The sequence below is a fragment of the Rhizophagus irregularis genome, chromosome 14 (genome assembly GCF_026210795.1).
Source record: "Rhizophagus irregularis chromosome 14, complete sequence".
In the NCBI taxonomy this organism is placed as follows: Eukaryota; Fungi; Glomeromycota; class Glomeromycetes; order Glomerales; family Glomeraceae; genus Rhizophagus; species Rhizophagus irregularis.
In genome coordinates this window covers 1,557,022-1,576,788 of record NC_089442.1, presented here as the reverse complement: position 1 = coordinate 1,576,788, position 19,767 = coordinate 1,557,022, and the positions used below count along the sequence as shown (strand labels likewise).

The 19,767-nt window shown below is 27.3% G+C and overlaps 3 protein-coding genes across 3 annotated transcripts; all 3 read left to right on the top strand.

The window, feature by feature from the left end:
• Positions 1–2,794: 2,794 nt before the first annotated feature.
• OCT59_006019 (uncharacterized protein) lies at positions 2,795–5,350 on the top strand (the record flags this gene model as incomplete). Its single annotated transcript, XM_066140986.1, has 8 exons — positions 2,795–3,805; positions 3,903–3,926; positions 4,017–4,219; positions 4,295–4,566; positions 4,675–4,956; positions 5,035–5,077; positions 5,147–5,214; positions 5,298–5,350. The coding sequence occupies 8 exons, from the start codon at positions 2,795–2,797 to the stop codon at positions 5,348–5,350; spliced, it is 1,956 nt and encodes a 651-aa protein (XP_065997823.1).
• Positions 5,351–7,746: 2,396 nt separating this feature from the next.
• On the top strand, positions 7,747–9,301 carry OCT59_006018 (uncharacterized protein; the record flags this gene model as incomplete). The annotated part of the gene is made up of 2 exons (XM_025332215.2): positions 7,747–8,000; positions 8,092–9,301. The coding sequence occupies 2 exons, from the start codon at positions 7,747–7,749 to the stop codon at positions 9,299–9,301; spliced, it is 1,464 nt and encodes a 487-aa protein (XP_025175313.2).
• Positions 9,302–12,502: 3,201 nt separating this feature from the next.
• Positions 12,503–15,170, top strand: OCT59_006017 (uncharacterized protein; the record flags this gene model as incomplete). The annotated part of the gene is made up of 7 exons (XM_066140985.1): positions 12,503–13,567; positions 13,644–13,852; positions 13,920–14,590; positions 14,666–14,702; positions 14,783–14,878; positions 14,949–15,049; positions 15,148–15,170. The coding sequence occupies 7 exons, from the start codon at positions 12,503–12,505 to the stop codon at positions 15,168–15,170; spliced, it is 2,202 nt and encodes a 733-aa protein (XP_065997822.1).
• Positions 15,171–19,767: the final 4,597 nt, after the last annotated feature.

Genomic DNA, 19,767 nt, shown 5'->3' with positions numbered 1-19,767 from the left:
GAATGATAATCAATCGCCATCGTCTTCGCAAAATTAATTAAATTCGCTTCAGCTTGTTGAATTTAGCACCATCGGATCATTTAACTATCAGTATTAAACATTTGAATAATTGAGAACAATTCTTTAATATTATTATGATCTATCGCTTATCTCAATTCAATGACGATAATCGATATAACATAAATAAAATCAGAAATTTTCTTACTGAAGATATTAAAATTCTGAATTCATTTGAGAATGTTCTTGATTAGGATAACTTATTTGCACGATATGAAACGAAATTCCCGTAACCGAAACGAAAATAAACACACAATGCTGCATGATTGTAATAATGTGAGCCAGATGCTTACAGTATTTGTTTCAAGCGTAACTTTCAAGCGTATCGGGACATTTCGCCGAAAGCCATTTCACCGAAAATAATCTTTGGCCTGAGTTATTCATAATACTGCATAATGTTGGCCCTATTTTTCGGCAAAACGTTCTTTCGACGAAATGGCTTTCGGCGAAATTTCCCGTAACCTGTTTCAAGTATATCTGATATGGTTAATTTACTTGAATGTCATTTTTTATTTAGAATGTAATATGATTGTACAATTGTACACTTTTCTTCGTTGAGAAAACAGTGGTATATCTAATTCTAATCGCTACATAATCAAATATTGTGGTATATTGTTCTAGAACAAGGATAACCATAAAGCGGTGTATTTGTTTTAGAAATGAAACAAGTTCGTTTATTTGTTGCATTTGATATAAATACTTGCCTTTTATCATCTCATGATAAACTCGGACCGGATTCTTTTCGCTCGCATATTATTACTCAAATGTTAAAATTTAATACATGTCATATTTATAAAAAAAAAAATTCTTTATTTTTCTTTTTACGTGAGTAATAATAATTTTATATTGATCACTGACAGTCAGAAACTGAGTATCAAAAAGTCTGTTACAAACCATTTTTTCTACGTAAAATAACAAATTAACATCAATTAACTGGTACATACTTACACAGTACTACACAGTATAGTCAAATGATCAGGTTATTTGGCCATTTGAAAATTGAAATGACCCCTGAATATCCTTTCTCATTTGTAATTTATGTTATCACGTGATATATTATCCTCGAATAAAATTGATAACCGGATTTGTTGCCAGATTACACGATTATTATTATCTGTATAGTTATACAAATTTATATTAACCAAATCTATATATATAAAACTAATATAGTAATCTATATAAAAAATATTTTTGTGTCAAAATATTATGTTTCGATCATGAAACAATTTGTATGTATTTCTTCTTTGGCAAAAAAAAAACGTTAAAAATATTTTATGTACTTTTAATTTTATTATTTATTATAATAAACTATTAAAGTACTAAATAGTTTTTGTTCTTATACGTTACAAATATTATTAAACATGCTATCTTTTCCAATAAATTTAAAATTTGGCTAAATATTTTTAACCATAGATGAAATTTTGGCTTACTATGTGAGTACTCTAATAACAAATCCTTCACAATCCTTCAGATTAATAAAAAAAGCTTATAATTACCGAAACCAATTACCCGGATCATGTGCGCAGTTTATGGTTGCAAAATAATTTTTTAGCAAGAATTATGATGTAATTTTTAAATGATGATCCAAATGGCATGTGACCAGTCATTTGAGTCACTCAGAGGGATCGGCATGATTTTAGCCTAAAATAAGCAACTTTTCTGATCTGAAGTGATCTGGAATATAAAAAGATGCTATTTTTGTGATACGGTAATTTTGGGCTGATTTATGTAAATCCCGTGATCTAAATAAATAAACATAGTTCTACGAATCCATAAAGCATTCTTAGAATTCTAAAAAATGTGATCTAAATAAATAAACATTCCATTTACCTTATTTATAATTCTACAGATCCATAAAGCATTCTTAGAATTTTAAAAATGTTCTAGAATTCTGGAATCTGAAAAGCCCTGATTTATTATGTTGCTTTTATGCTTAATATGAAATATATTATGTTTAAACAAATAATTAAATAGTTTCTATCTTTTATAATTCTCCTGTAAAAAAAGTTAATCCGTTTTTTATATTTCATATTTTTTCCGTAAAAGGCTCATATCTCCGGAATTAATAACCTCATATTACGGAATTTATCAAATTATTTACATTTTCCGTGAATGGATCCGTGAAAGGCTCATTTTTACGGAGTTTTTACAGAAATAACGGATAAAATTTTTTATGGGGATCCGTATTCTAACTTGAATTTTACTTTCAATAATAATTGTAGGGAATTTTTTAATATTTAATGACGAAAAAAAAAGAGTCTTCAATCAGGTGATCTGCATGATCTACTAAATTTTTTTTTTTTGCTAATACTTTTTAGTAATAATCGATCATTTATTTTTATTTGATTTTTTCTAACACTCAGACAATATAAAATAGTTATTTATAATTTTACTTGTATTTGGGCTTTGTACAGTGACTTGCTGTCGTTGGTTCGTTTTCTTTTTTTTTAAATTTTTATTAAAATTAAATCAATTCATTTTTTTCCAAATAAAAATCAAGCATAAATACTGGTTTATTATTTCCTGTTAAGATTTTTTTTTTTTTGTTTATTCTTTTGAAGAATTTCGATTATAAAATTTTGTGTAAACATTCTTAGAATTCCATAGAAAGTCAATATAATTTCCGTTTCTAATTGATCAACATAAAATTCTATTTTTCTAATCATGATTATATAATGAATCAGTTAAAAACTATAAATATGTTGAATTTTCATATAATTGCTTATAAAATAATAAAATGGAACCTGCAAATATAAATGATGAAAATCCTTTTGATCCAACACCAAAATTAAAATCTAGTCCCGTACCAATTAATTTTGTTTCTTTTAATAATAATGATATAAAATGTTTTAATTGTGGAGAAAATTATCTTTATCTTTTTAATTTTCATCAAAAATATTGTAAAAAATGTTTATTGAGTTATTTAACTAATATAACTGATAATAATATTTACTTGGACTTATATGTATTCACGAGGAACTTAGAATGTAGTGAACATGAAATAAGTAAGACAAGGGAACCACAAAATATTCAAGAATGTTGCAGAAATTGTTTGGACATATTATGTTTTAAACAAATATTTATAGGTGATTTTCAAGTTAGTTTTTCATATATTGAACACGATATTTCATTCAGTAATATTATTGAAAGTGAAAAAGATTGCAAACTATGTGGAAAATCATTAGGTCAAAGAAGTGGATATGAATTGAAGTTATGTTCAGATTGTTATCTAATTTCTTCTGGATATGTAGAATCAGCTTTGACTAAAAAACCTACTACTCCAATTATTTATTTACCATGGTGGCATAATGTAGTTCATTGTGTTGTTTGTGGCAAATACTTAACATTTACATCAGACTGTCAAAAGTATTGTGTAAATTGCCTTATATTTTATATTGGATGTAGATATTGTTTAACAACAAACATCATTTTCGGATTAATAACTCAATCTCAATGTAAAAAATGCAAAAGAATATATAGTATTGTGATTATTTTTAGTGGAAATAGTGAATTAGATGAATTTCTCCTTAATTTATTCCCTAACGCTAACATTTACGATAATTTTGAAATAGCCGAGCTTACAGATAAAATAAAAAATATTGACAAATATTTTCTTCCATCAGAAATAAATTCTAATATTAAATTTATTTGTCAAAACTATATGAATACTCGACCAGAGAATTTGATAGATCAATCAGAAAAGTTGATGAAATGGATACCATATTCTCAATTTAATAATATAAAAAAAGTAGCAGAGGGGGGATTTAGCATCATATACCAAGCAATTTTGCATAATGGAAGTTATAATGAAACTGTTATTTTAAAAAAGTTTAAAAATTCTCAAGACTTTAGCAAATATTTTAAATGAGGTAAACATTATTTTAATCGTAAATATTCATATATTTGTTTATTAAAATTATATACTGTAATTTAAAAAATATTTAATCATGAAATTTTAGCTAAAGTCGAATCAACATTGTTATGAAATTAAACATCATATTATTAAAATTTATGGCGTTACAAAAGATCTTAAATTGGGTGATTATATGTTAGTTATGCAATATGCATCAGGAGGAGATTTACATAACTGGTTAAGAAAGAGTTTTAAAGATATTACATGGAATAAACAAAAATTGGCAATTTTATGGCAAATATCAGAAGGGTATTTATAAGATTATATTTGTTGTTTTATTCAATTTAATTCTTATAAATTTATTACATGTGTTTTTTATTTTAGACTTGAAACAATTCATAACTCAGATTTTATACATCGAGATTTTCATAGTGGAAACATATTATCCAGGTTATCAGGCATGAACCGATTACGACGACGAGGAGAAGAGGAATCAATTAAAAAAAGACACCAATGGCAAATTGGAGATCTAGGATTATCGCAACCTTCAAATAATACGTCATCAAATAATGAAATATATGGAGTGGTGCCTTATATCGCACCAGAAATATTTAGAGGATCTGGATTTTCTAAAGAATCTGATGTTTATTGTATGGGTATGATTATGTGGGAACTTACAACAGGCTGCAAACCTTTTTCTAATGTTGAGCATGATATTCAGCTTATTTATAAAATTATTGATGGAGAACGACCTAAAATTACAGAAGACACACCAGAATGTTACGCTAATTTAATGAAAGGTTGTTGGGATAATGATCCCAAAAAAAGACCTACTATGACAGAAATTCGTAAAACCTTTGGTAAATGGTTTTTTAAAAATAAAAATATTGAACCTTTTAATCAAGCTGAATTGAAAAGATTAGAATTAATAAGTTTAGAGAAACTTGGTCCTGAGTTTAGTGAAAACCCCCACCCAAGTGCTATTTATACAAGTAGATCATTAAAATCTTTTATTTCTAAAAGTTCGTCTAAATATTCTTCGAAGGGTATGTGCTATACTAAAATAAGATAGGCAAATAAATTTAAAATACTAATTTGGATGAATATGTTTAATTATTTTATAGATTATGCTTCAATCGAACTAGAGCTTGATATAGATATTGAAAGGTACTTAAAATTTTTCTCTTTTATCTTTAATTAACAATTTAAAATCATTAATACAATTTTATATAATAGTAGACCAAAGGTATTTGGAACTAAGCGAAATATTGAAGAAGCAAATATTATTTCTTGTGAAAATAACGGTAAATATTTATTTGACTAAATCCAATCCATTTATATTCATTTGCATTTTATTTATTTTTTTTTTTTCAATTAAAAATACTAGGGAAACACATTAAAATTAGCCCCTATTCAAGTACTTCTTTCACGGACTATTAAGTGGAAAAATAATAAATAAATGGGAATCTATGAAAAGAATAGAATAATTTTTGCGCATTATACGCTTGTTTAATAAATAAATAGTCCTAGCATATGACGAAATCAAAACCTATAGTATATTTAAAGATATTTTATTATAACGTAAACATTATTAAATAAACTTTTATATTAAACTATTAAATGTTACTGTATCGCAGCTAAGATCATCTAATAGAGTGATAAAGTGATGCAGCTAATTAAACTACAAAATACAGTTTTAAAACTTATTTAATTCATAGGGTTTACCTACTGTATACAGTCTAACCTCGATATACCGATATTCGATATACCGATATACTATTAAAAACTTGATATACCGATAAAATTTTATTTTCCCACTATATGTGAGGACATATAAATATCGGTATAACTTTGATATAACGATATTTTCTAAAAATTTCATATATGTCCCGACATATCGTTATATAAAGGTTTGACTGTATGAAGATAAAAAAAAGGACCGAAAAATAAAATTTGGAGAAATATTTATACACGGAACTAACCTTTTATTAAGGCTTTAATATAAGGCTTCAAGGAAACAATAAGTTTGTGATTACTGTATTGTAAATTCGCACATAATCCCGTCCATCCAGATAAAGATAACGGATAATTTTCTGGATGCATCATCCGTCACAAATGAATCCGGTTAATCCGTCAGATAATCTGGTATCCTTTATTATACGTGATGTATAGTTAGTGTGTAGAAAGAAAAAAAATACTTAACAATCGCAAAGCGGAGGCACGTGTTTTGTAATTCCGGCCGGCACTACCGATTTCCTGCCAACACTATGATTAATTTGATATCCGTAATCGGATATACGGATAGTACAATTTTACGTTTTACCCAATACGGATGTCGGATAAATTTGTTTTAAATCCATGATGGATTATCTACGATCGCATCTCTACTTTAGATAATTTCTGATGCAGTTTAAGAATTTAACATATCCATCAATGTGTTACAGATCACTATATTCATTACTGTTTATGGGTTATTGACACTTTTTTTAAATTTTTTGCATTGCGATTATATTTGTTATTATCTGCATCCAGTATAAAAGTATAAGATAATTTACACTATTGCTGCGGGGGAAATTACTTTTCAGGATCCGCAACGTTTTGCCCAGTGACTAAACTTCTGTAGCCCTAATTTGGAAACATTTCTGTAGATCAAATTGGGCGAAACTCGCTCGCAAAACTAATTTAAACAATGCCTTTAACAATTTTTGATGTAAATACTTAACAATTATGATAATCGTTTGAAATATAAAACTTTTCGAGCAATTTCCACAACATTTTTGAATATACCGTTATTCTACTTATTCCACGTTCATTACGTACATTCCATGCCCATTACGTAAATATATACCGATACGTCCAAGTATATACGTATATTATTTAGTGCAATAAATAACCTTTGCAATATTATTATATTTTTGCCAGCTATAAAGTGGTGCATCAGTATACTCTTCTTCTTAATAAATACAATTTTTATTTTTTCAACTATATTAAGAAACATATTTTAACCGGTATAGAACTCTTAGTTAAAATCATTTGTATTTACAAGCTATATATGTCATAAACAAGTATCATAATGAATTTATTTATTTCGGCGTATTTTATTTATATCATGACGATATATTAGTAAGAGATTAGAAAAAAATAGAACGTTCATCATGATACGGAAAGTATTTATTTTTCATGGGATTTTTTAAGGGTTTACCGTGGTACAACGGAAAATGAAGTCCGTTTCAAATTTAGAAGTTCATTATTGAATGTAAATGTGTAACGATAACGAACAACTTTATAATTTTTACTTAATTGTAATATTTGCTTATGGATGTGGGAAAAATGTTATTTAAGTATTGGCGTAACTATTTAAATTTTAAGCGCAGAAGTCGTAATGAAAAAAAAATGAAGTACAATTAACGAAAAAGGAAATAGAATAAAGTGAAAACTATTATGGTAACGAAAATGGAAATATTATTTTTTTTTTTTTCAATGAAAATAAGTTTGTACGACAAATTGAGTCGGACAGTTGAATGTTATTGTCCGCAAATCCACTGCTCCTGCAGCGGAAAGCTACATCAAAGGGAATATCCCAACAAGAACTTAATCGTCGATACGAAATTAAAAAATCCAAGATTTTAAAATAAATATTTTATTTTATTTTTTTTTTTTTCATTAAAACTTTTATTTATCAAAATAGTATAAGTATTTTTAGAAAATCGATCACGTGATTATAGTCTTGCACTACTACAATTGTATAAATAAAGGTAGGTCTACAGTCCATTAATACCTTATTTTCTTTTCGATTCAAACTTTAATTTAGTGTAATTTTGTTTTTTGTTTTTATAATGGCTACAATATTACATTCCAGTCTTTCAAAAGATTTATCTTTAATATTAAATGATGCAGATGATTTTAACGTAATTATTCAAGTTGGTGAAGATAATAATATAAAAGAATTTAGAGCACATTCGGTAATTTTACGTGCTCGTTCTTCATACTTTAAAAGTGCACTCTCGAATGGATGGGTGACAAAAAAGGATGATATGTACATGTATAATAAACCAAATATTGCTCCAACAGTATTTGGTATAGTTTTAAAGTAAGTTACATTTTAATTTATATTCTATCAAATTATTTTGATTGATTTATTATACAGTAATTACAGTAATTCTAAATTTTTATCTTTTAAGATACATTTACACGGGTGAACTTGACTTGGAAGAGCATAAAGGTAATGATATTCTTGAACTTCTAGTTGCATCTGATGAATTACTTCTAGAAGAATTATTTGAACATGTTCAAGAATATTTATTTAAGAAACGAGCAACCTGGATTCAGAAAAATATTTCTCTCGTTCTTAATACTGTGTTTAAACGTATGTGCATCAGTAAACTACAAGAGTGTTGCCTTAAGTCTATTTGTGCAAATCCACAACCATTTATTACTTCAGAAAGCTTTCTCTCATTAGATAAAGATATCCTCTATATTTTACTTAAAAGAGAAGACATGCAAATCGATGAAATTATTATTTGGGAATGTTTAATTAAATGGGGTATTGAACAAACTCCTAGTTTGGGAAGTATGAATAACGATAGAACTAAATGGAAAAAAGAAAATTATGAGGCATTAAAGAAAACTTTAGATAAATTTGTTCCTCTTATTCGATTCGTGGAAATTTCTCCTACTGATTGTTATGATAAAGTTCGACCTTATAAAACTATTATTCCAAATCATATTTATGATCAAATTGAAGAATTTTGTTTCAAAGGTACTTTACAAAAAGCAACAATTTTACCTCCAAGAGTTGGAAAGATTCAATTTGAATCGAAAATTATTAGAAAAAAACTTATTTATACAATCATTAATTGGATCAATAAAAAAGATGTAAAGAATGTCCTTAATAAAAAAGATTCATTATATAAGTTTGAACTTATTTATCAAGGTAGTAAAGATGGAATCTATAATCATTCATTTAAAAAGAAATGTAGTGCGGAGGAACCAATTTTGGTTTTAATTAAAAGTCAAAATTCACGAAAAATATTTGGTGGTTACACACCGATTGGGTTTAATCGTGTTTTGCCAAGAAGTATTTATACAAATAGTTGTTATATGTCTACAACAGATAGTTTTATTTTTTCTTTTGAAAAAAATGATGATAATCAAAATATTCAAAATATGAAAATAAGTCGTGTAAAATCACCTAGTTATGCTATTTATAATAATTATTATGGTAATTGTGGATTTAAATTTGGAGATGGCTGTTTATATATGCAAGATAGTATTTTGTATGTTAATAATGTTAATACTAGACAAGATTCTTATTATGAACAAAAATTAAAATGCACTGGTACCTATACTATCGATGAGATAGAAGCTTTTAGGGTAGTAAGCCAAGAATAAACAAGGTGTGTTATTTTGAATAAAATATTTTACGAAATGTAAGATTAAAATTCAACAAAGTTTGAAGTGTATAATTTCTAAGCTTTTACGTTAAGTGGGTATACAAACATGGATATACTGTATAAGTAGCTTAGAATAGCTAATCGTAGATAAATATCGTGTTGTTTGTGAAACTTCTTTTGTATTTATTTTGTTTGTTTTTTTTTAATATGTAAATTTGTGTTCATAATCTTAATAAAGTTATTGTATGCAACTGATTTAAAATAAAGCGTTGCAAATGGGACGGATATATATATATAATACCCCAAAATTTGTCCGTCATGTCAAATTAAATAAATATTTGACAGAATTTTAATCACCAAATTTTTATTTAAGTCCCAAATTTATTAGTGAACAGTCAAAAATGAGCTCTAAAAATTTTTTTTGTACCCAAATCTTGCGTCTAACCAATTTTCCCATTATCTTCCAGTGTTAAAGGCGCGTCATTATTTGACATTTTTTAGGAAAAAAGCTTAATGTTTCTATAAGTCAATTTTAATTCCCGATGGCGTGTTCCCTAGCGTAGATCCCGAAGTATGTGAAGCAGTATTTGAAGCCAATCAAGCAAATTTAGAACAAAGTATAAATGCTCTTTTGAGTATGTCTCAGCAGGTTTTCGCCAAATTTCATAAACCGCCGCAATGTGCAACAATTTGAGTAGTATTACTTATATTACGAAATTTAATTACTTACATTTATGATGCATTATAAGTTCTTAACGTATCTAAGAAAACTAGAGTTATTAGAAATTATAAATAATTGTTTATAAAATTGACTGAACACTTTTTTGAACAGATAAAAAAAATTGATTATGTTATTTTCACAATAAAGTCACGGTGGTGACCTCTGACGGAAAAGTCTCCTTACATTAACTTGACCCTTTGGAAAGATGGAGGTCGGCAGCTATATCGCCCTAGATCAACTTTCTTTTACTAACGAAGAGTTGGTTTCCTACAAGTTCAGACTTTCTGCACCAGAAATACCTTCTTTATGGACGGCCACGGCAGAGGACCGAGCAGAGACTTGGCTCTTTATCATATGCAAGAAGAGCTTCTCGAGTCTGACTACATACAAAACACCCTATAAAAAATTTTTCGGAAAAATGATCACGTGTCTGAGTTTCTTCGGAATAAAAATTAGAAAAATGATCATTTACCGGAGCTTTTTCCAGATTTTTTTTTATAGGGACAACGAACATATTTTTCAAAAAAACCCTGTAGCCCTTGAGCGATGGATATTGCATACTATCGCTGAAAACTTCGACTTTCCCACAATCCAGATGCTCGACAACGCCTACCACATGGCTCAGCTTCAAGATTTACCATTTGTGGAAATCTTCCAAAATTACGCTAACCTCCAATCGAATGTCATGTTGACATTCATGAAATTTCACTTTTAGGACACATCATTACATCACATAAGAACCTTAAAATTCTCACGTGACATACGTCACTCTAGAAGTTTTAAACACCACAAATTCCACTTCGACTTTTTTTTCGGCAATTAATAATGAGACGATCCAACCTCGAGTATAACTATACCACCGTCACGGAGTCGCTGACAAGACATCTCCGACTCCTCAAATACAGCATATTTCTGTACCCGGATTTCCTTTTTTTATTTTCGTGACGGATGTTATAGGGGTCTTATATGTCCCGTTAAATACTACACACATATAGATGATAGAAATTTATTCGGCGTCCGGGTCTATTATTACTATAGTTGGTTTTTCTTTTTTCCCTTCCCCATTTTTTTATTTGAGTTATATGGTACGTGAATCTGGCTATGCCTAGGATTCTTCGTGAATAATGGGTGGGGCAGCTCCTCTCCCAGTTCCTGGGGGTTGAATCATCCGGGGTTGTTTAGTTTTGTATCGTTTTTGTAATTCGTTCGAACCGGCGGTTCCGGTTTCCGTCTCTTATAATAAAAATAAAATAAAAAAAGCAAATGCTTATCCCGGGCCAGTCAAATTTGATTGGCTAATTCCAATCAATAAAATCAATAATAATAATTTTTTTTATACTTAGTCACACGACTTGGCAACGGTTTAAGCAAAAAAGGGCATAGTCTTATTACTAAATATCAAAAAGGCATTAAAGATAATTTAACTTTACATTACTAGATAATGAATTATCTTGCCTTTTTTGCAATCAATCTTTGCCTTAATCCTTACCAAAAAAAAATTACTTGATTATTTGAAAATATTACAGAATAAAGGTAGAAAAATAACATTTATTTATTATTATTTATTTTATGATTATGAAAATTACTCAATTTATCGTTACGTATTTGTTTTTAGATAAAAAACTGATCGCGCGGAATTTTGTTTTATGCACTATGCAGAAACTGCAATTGCACAGTAATTATTTTTGACGTAAATGATCTGTTAATGAAAAAGTTTTTAATAATAAAGTGTAATTCTTGCACGAAATAAATACATTATAAAAAATTATAGTTTAAAATTTAATTTTATTCAGTCTGTATTTTGTAGTGAAATTCTAATAGCTTGTGCTACAAAAATATAACAATTTTTGCCCAATCAAATTCGAGGTCCAGGAAACCGCAACTATCATGTGATCAGAGCAGCAATCAGGTGATTGTGCAGCATTCTATGTGCATTGGAAGCTTCCAATAAAAATTTATTGCCATTGGAAGGCTTGGAATTGGAAGAATTGGAAGATTCCAATAGCTTCCAATTTTCCATGCACATCACTGTGATTGTGTAACAAGTAAAAGATAGGTTGTTCGTTATTGTTGTTCAAATATTGGTTTTTATTTGTTTCCTTTCTTGGTCTGTGTTTCATTTCTGTTATTTTCTACGACGGAATGTTTAGTAATTACGCCCACACTTAAAAAAAATACTTTCTCTAGTTGATCATATGCGTCTTAACTAAATAAGTAAAAAATAATAAAGCCGATTTTTTGATTACATATTGTTATGCATTAGCTCTTCGATAAAGAACTTTTAAATTTCAAACGGACTTTTCCGTTATTTAAAAATTCCATGAGGAAATATAGAAATACTTTCGTATCACTAACAGAAAGTTCCATCTTTATCATAGTGTATCATTCAGATATAAATAAAATACGTTCAAATTTTTTCAAATTCATTATCATTATTGATACTTGTTAATAACATATACTAATAATTAACATAATAAAATGGAATTGGTGAATACAAATGATGAAAATTCATTTGACCCGACGCCAAGATTAAAATCTAGCCCTATACCAATTAAATTTCTTTCTTTTAATAATGAAGATAATAAGTGTTTTAATTGTGGAGAAGAATATATTGGGGCATATCTTTGTTTTTCCCAAAAATATTGCAAAAAATGTTTATCGCGTTATATTAATGATATAACTGATAATAGTACATACTTGGACGTATATATTTACACAATGGACTTGGAATGTAGTAATCATGAAATAAGTAGGACAATTGTACCACAAAATATTCAAGAATGTTGTGGAAATTGTGTGAGAATTTTATGCTTTAAACAACTATATGGGTATTTACATAATTTTGAAGATAAAGTGGTTGAAAGAGTAGTTGAAAGTGAAAATTATTGTAAATTATGTGGAAAGCCATTCGAACATCCATTTAAAGAATACGATTATTTGAGATTATGTCCAAATTGTTATCTAATCTCTTCTGAATGGATAGAATCAACTTTGGTTAAAAAGCGAACTTTGATTCTTTACTTACCATGGTGGCATAATAGTCCTTATTGTAACTCATGTCATTCAAGGTTAACATTTACATCAGACTGTCAAAAGTATTGTACAAATTGTTGTATATTTTATGTTGGATGCAGATATTGTTTAATAACAAACATTATTTTTGGATCTATACTTGAATCTAAATGTAAAAAATGTAAAAGAATATCGCTTATCATAAATAGTAGTGAACACAGCGACATTGATGATTTTCTTTTTAATGATGTTTTACACGATAACTTTGAGTTAGCCGACACTGTAAATATTGTAAAAAATATTGATAAATATTATTACCCATGGAAAATATTAAATTCTATTTTTGTAAAACAAAATAGTAAAGATAAACCAATTAATTGGACGCCATATTCTCAATTTAAAGATGTAAAAGAAATGACAAAAGGAGGTTATGGTGTTATACATAAAGCAACGTGGTTAAGTAATAATGAAACTATTATTTTAAAAAGATTTGAAAATTCTAAAAATAGTAGTAATTATTTCTTGAATGAGGTAAATATTTTAATATATTTATTGAATAATTTTTTGTCAAAAATTAATCGTTAATTAAAATCTTTAAATTTTATAGTTAAAATCATATCGACATTGTATTGATAAATCACTTTATAGTCACATAATCAAAATTTATGGCTTTACAAGAGATCCTGAATCAGAAGATTATATATTGGTTATGAAATATGCGTCAAAAGGAGATTTACATAAATACTTACAAAAGAGCTTTAAAAATATTACATGGAATAACCAAAAATTACGTATATTATGGCAAATTTCAGAAGGGTAATTATATTTTAAACGTATTCATTATATTCACAAATTTAAAATTATTAATTTTTTTTTAATTTAGACTTGAACATATCCACAAAAATCAATTTATACATCGAGATTTCCATAGCGGAAATATATTATTTGATTTATTTAATGACCAAAATGACCAAAAAAAAACTAAAGTAAGATATCAATGGAAAATTGCGGATCTAGGATTATCACATCCTGTAAATAATAAATCATCAAATAATGAAATCTATGGAGTTATACCTTATATTGCACCAGAAATATTTAAAGGGGCCGCATTTTCTAAAAAAGCTGATATTTATAGTTTGGGTATGATTATGTGGGAACTTACAACAGGTTGTAAACCTTTTGCTAATGTTAAACATGATCATAGTCTTGTTTATAAAATTCTTGATGGAGAACGACCTGAAATTACAGAAGACACACCGGAATGTTATGCTAATTTAATGAAAAGTTGTTGGGATCATGATCCAAAAAAAAGACCTTCTATAAAAGATATTCGTTTAACTTTTGGTAGTTGGGCTTTTAGAGGTAAAAATAAGGCAGAATTTGATCAAGCTGAATCAAAACGAAAGAAACTGATAGAATTAAAGAAGATTGGACCTGAATTTGCTGAAAAATATCACTCAGAAGCAATTTATACAAGTAGACTATTAAGTGATTTAATTTCTAAATGTTCATCTACCAATTCATCCTCAACAATTTCATATGACAATAAACAAGGTATTACTAAAAATAAAGATAATTATAATTTAAGTAATATTTTATAATTCATAAGATTTTTGTTACATACTTTAGATTGTAATTATATCTCACTTAATGCAGTTACTAAAAGGTATTTAAACAAATTTTTTTTTGTTTTTAAATGATATACTAACTAATTATTATATTGAATCTCTCAATTTATTTGTTTAGTTTTTCGGCACAAAATTTAAGTTCTATAATTCAAACTTGTTCAGCCTCTTTTGATTACATCTCAACAGAATTAGAGCTTGATATAGATACTGAAAGGTATTTCAATTATATTTTTAATTGGTATTACATTGTATACTAATCAATTGATATTTAAATGGTTATTTAGGTTATCGTCACAAAATTTAAGTATAAAAACTCAAATTTCACCAACCACTTTAAAAAAGCGAAACATTGAAGAATTGAATCCTGAAACTGATGACGATAATGGTAAATATTTATTTGGTTTTGATGATGTTTATTTTCATTTTTTTTGTTTATGTTAATACATATATTTTTTATTCTAATCAATTCTAAAATATTTAAAGTAGGAAAACGTATTAAAAGTTAAAACTAGATAAACAAATTATAATCCATAGAAGTCAAATATTTAACTATTTGTATAAGATTTGAAGAATATTATATTTGCTTTTGTATATTTGTAATAAATATCACTTAATTTTATTTTTATGAAACATAATTTGTGTTTTAAATGATTATATATTAACCAATGCTTAAATTCTATAGATTAATATCAAATATAAATTTCTTAACGAACTTGTTAAATAAAGTGAGGTGCATTCTTTAGAAGTTCTTGGTGGGTAAAGTATGATATTTTTTCAGTGAAAAATTTTCATTGTAAAAAAAAACAATATTCAAGAGAAATTTTTATTTGCAGAATGATCGCAAAAATCGTACTAAAACGGTGAAATATCGTTGATGCATTATATATAAATCCTTTTTCCTTTCATGAACGTTACATAAAAGTAGGCTTTGAGATATGCAATAACGAATTTCAACTCATCCGCTGTTAACGTTAACGGTATAAGAAACGGAATAACATTTCTTTGTGTTTTGCAAAATCAAAGATTACCAACTAAAACGCTGAAGTGTTGAGTTGCAAATACTTGAATTTAAAAAAATATTTCACCCGATTCACAAATTGTTTCTTGCAAAAGTTAATGATTTTTATTTCAATTATTTGATGATAGACGTGATCTTAATATTACTATTGAAGTTAGAGACAAAATAATTTTGTATCAACTCTCTTAGAACTTTACGAAAGCTCTTTCGTGGATTATATTACGAAAAAAAAAATTATCTAAGAGCCCGGAGTAAATCATTTTTCAATTAAATTTTCATTATCGAAATGTGCATCATTAAAATTTCTTAATTTGATATTATCGATTTCTATATTTTCATTATTTTTTTTATAAATCTTTTGGTAAATTGATGTAAATATTTTGTGAATATTTTTTACTACTTCCAATGTCCTCTTTTTGCTCAAAAGTTCGCTCCTCATCTAAGTTATATACCTTATAAGATCATTATTAATGTTTCTAATTCATTAAATTTTATTACAGTAATAATTTTTTTTTAAGATTTAGCAACAGTGAGTATAATGAATTATTATTACCATAAACTTTAATAATATCACCTGAATAAATACTTTCAATTAATATTCATATCTTGAATACGCATGTTGAATTTTAACCGTGTAATTAGTAAAAATGGTATATTGTAAGATCCAAAAAAAATTTTAAATTTCATTAAACAAGAAATAGATTTATCGGGGAATATCAGTATTACAATTCAATTATTCTTTCCATGTATTATTATTATTATAATCACAAGAAGTTAGTTTTTATTATCAAAGTTATTACCGTAATGATTATTATTTAAATGTTTCCACTATGGAAATATCGATGCACAAATTTGTTTTTATGAGTATATTTCAAGTCTGATAATAGCTTAATTTAAAAAATATAATAGATAAACAACTACGTTAAAAAGATTAATTCGTCAACTGCAAAGAAATCTGCGTAAAAAAATTATACTAATGATCGGCATAAATTTGTACCGAAAACATACATTGTGTAACAAAAAAAAATAAGAGACTGCGCCATGACGATCCCACTTAAAAGTTTATTGTGACGTAGGATATTAGGTATCATGTGGTTCAATAATAGCACTTGTCAAATAAAATTTTGAAAAACCTACATAGGTATTCACATGTAAAGATTATCTCCAACCCGACAAGTAGTCTTTCAGAGAGTATATCGCTTGGAAACGCTTCCTATGAAAAAGGGGACTCCTTTGCCTTGTGGAATAAACACCATGAATCTCATATAAAGTTACCCTTACTTAATGTACCTCCGTTAACGCTATCTCCACACTTTTTCAATAATTTAACTATAACGTAATTTTAGTAGCGTGAAATCTACAGTATTTGTCACGGTTACGCAGGGGTAATTATCGCTGATACTATTTAATTATATTACAATGAATGTCAATGATTTTAATATGCTATCATGGTTTATTTAAGGGATTAAGATAGGGTTGGATCGGTCCTAGCAAAGACCGGTCCTGAGTCGGTCTTGGGACCGGTCTTCACGGTCTTCCGAGATCTGAGGACCGGTCTGGACCGGGGACCGATCCATATGATTAATATCCATAAAATGACTCATTAAAATAATTAAAAAACGTCTCGAAACGTTTTTATTTGTTAAATTACTTACATGTCTCGCAACGTTCTTTAACTGTTTTAATAAAAAACGTTGCGAAACGTTTTTTATTGTTAAATTGCATGTTAAAAAACGTTTCGCAACGTTCTTTAACTGTTTTAATGAAAAAACGTTGCGAAACGTTTTTTATAGTTAAATTGCATGTTAAAAAACGTTTCGCAACGTTCTTTAATTGTTTTTAAAAAAAAGTTGCGTAATTTAGAGGCTTAAAATCATAGGGACATTTTTCTTAATTTAAATCGGTCCGGTCCAGGTGAAAGACCGGTCTTTTGGGACCGGACCGGACCGGACTAATCCAACCCTAGATTAAGATCCATTAACATGGTAGTATTTTTTGTAAACTTTTTTAAAATAATCAGTCTAGTAGTCTTAGTTAAGAAAAAAATTAAAATGGCATTTTCAATAATATTAACAAATTCGATTCGTGAGGAATTTTTCATCACCACAGATTTTTTTTGTGGATGATTTGATACTTAATAGTTATTCGGCACTGCATCAACTGATCAAACTTGATTCCCAATATAACAAGCTACCTTTAGGTAGCGCGTTAGTTATTCGGTTCGAAGTGCCGAATAAGTGATTTATCCGGTATCCCGTGATTTGATATTGCCTGATACACGAATTTTTGCCTGATACACGATTTTTTTTGCCTGATACACGAATTTTGCCTGATACACGATTTATTATAACCATTTTTAATTATAAAAAATCACGTGATACCGGATAATTAAAAATATCCCATCATATCTTCAATTTCTTTTCTACGTCTCTTAATAATTGTACTCAGTACTTGATTAAGAAATCCCATATTCTGAAGTATATCATCTGCTTTATTTTTAAAAAATGGGAAATTATATATATATATATATATTCTGCATTCTTACTATTTTTTGTCATTTTTTTGTTTTTTATATAAAAATTATTTGAATCACTTTTTTACAATAAAATTAAATATTTAATAATATTCATCCTTCCATATGTACTTTACGTATTTTTTCAATATTTTTATTGATACAATGGGATAATAACATTATTGGACGACAAATTAATGCGGTTTAACATTCAAAAAAGTCTGCCTGGTGACTTTAATACCAAAAAAATATTTTGTTTTAATGTAAAATATTGTTGATAAATATTTTTAATCATTTAATTTTATGATTTATTAAAAAAATCAGATCTAAAAATATTAAAATTTCATATAAAAACAGAAATATGAAAGTGGTAGAACTTTAAAATTCATTATAGAAATAATACTATTGATTATACCAAAAAAAAATTATATACTTATGTTGCAAGAATTCGAATCTGAATACAGTTTAAGCGTTAATAATGACTGTATTACTTCCATATTTGTTGCCTACAAAGAAGTTAACCGTTTATTTTTATTTAATTTAATTTGTTTACGACATTAGTACAAAATGGGTCTCGACCAACCATAGTGGAATATTATTACATATACAGTACATAGAATTTTGAAAGGTAATTATACATGTGGGCGTAATTATTTCAGATAATGCGGCATTAAGGCGGCGTAATTGTGAAATATATTACAACAAATTTTTATAACAGTATTACACCGGTATAATGCAGAATTGTGTAATGTGTCATAATATTTCGGCATGGTTTAAACCTAATTTAACCCATGTATAGATCGGTATTAAGAAGTATGATTGCCTAATCACTTACATAATTTTATGATTCAATGCATGTGTACGTTTTCGCAGAAAATTCTTTTTTTATTTTATAATTTCATTAATACATGAACCCTATTTTAATACACGTTATTTACTTGCATTTTATAAATTTCTATATGAAGAAATTATACAAAGATGAATATTATAATGTTTAGTGAAGTTTTAACATACGACTGAAACTGTGAATAGTCGTAACTAAATTTAATTTAGTACAATATGTAAATTTACTCATCTAAGATGTTGGTTATAAAAATTGTATTACCTATAATACTTTTTTTTTTACGCCAAAGTATTTTTTTTTTGTAATAGTGAACAATATAGATACAACAATGCGTTCATTATAGAATTTATTTAATCACGCGATCCGCAGTCATTTATGGAGATAAATTCTTAATATTGTATATTTTATAAGTTTCTGAAAAAAAAAAGAGAAAGTATAATGGCCTGCGCATTTATTATTTTTTTTGTGAAATATAAATATGAAGAAGGTGGCTGCATTCACTGATAAAACTTAACCAAAATTTGAATCATGAAACACTCCAATGAGATAAAACAGGTTTTTTACTTTTACAAATTTCTTATTTATCAATTATCATTAAGGAGTCGTTTTATGTGGTATTCAATTAATTAATTTTAATGATAAAAAAAAAAGTTTTTATTTATTACTGTTTTCGTTACTCATTTTTCTTTTTTTAGGACTTCCGATAATTTGTGCAATTTAGAGTATAGA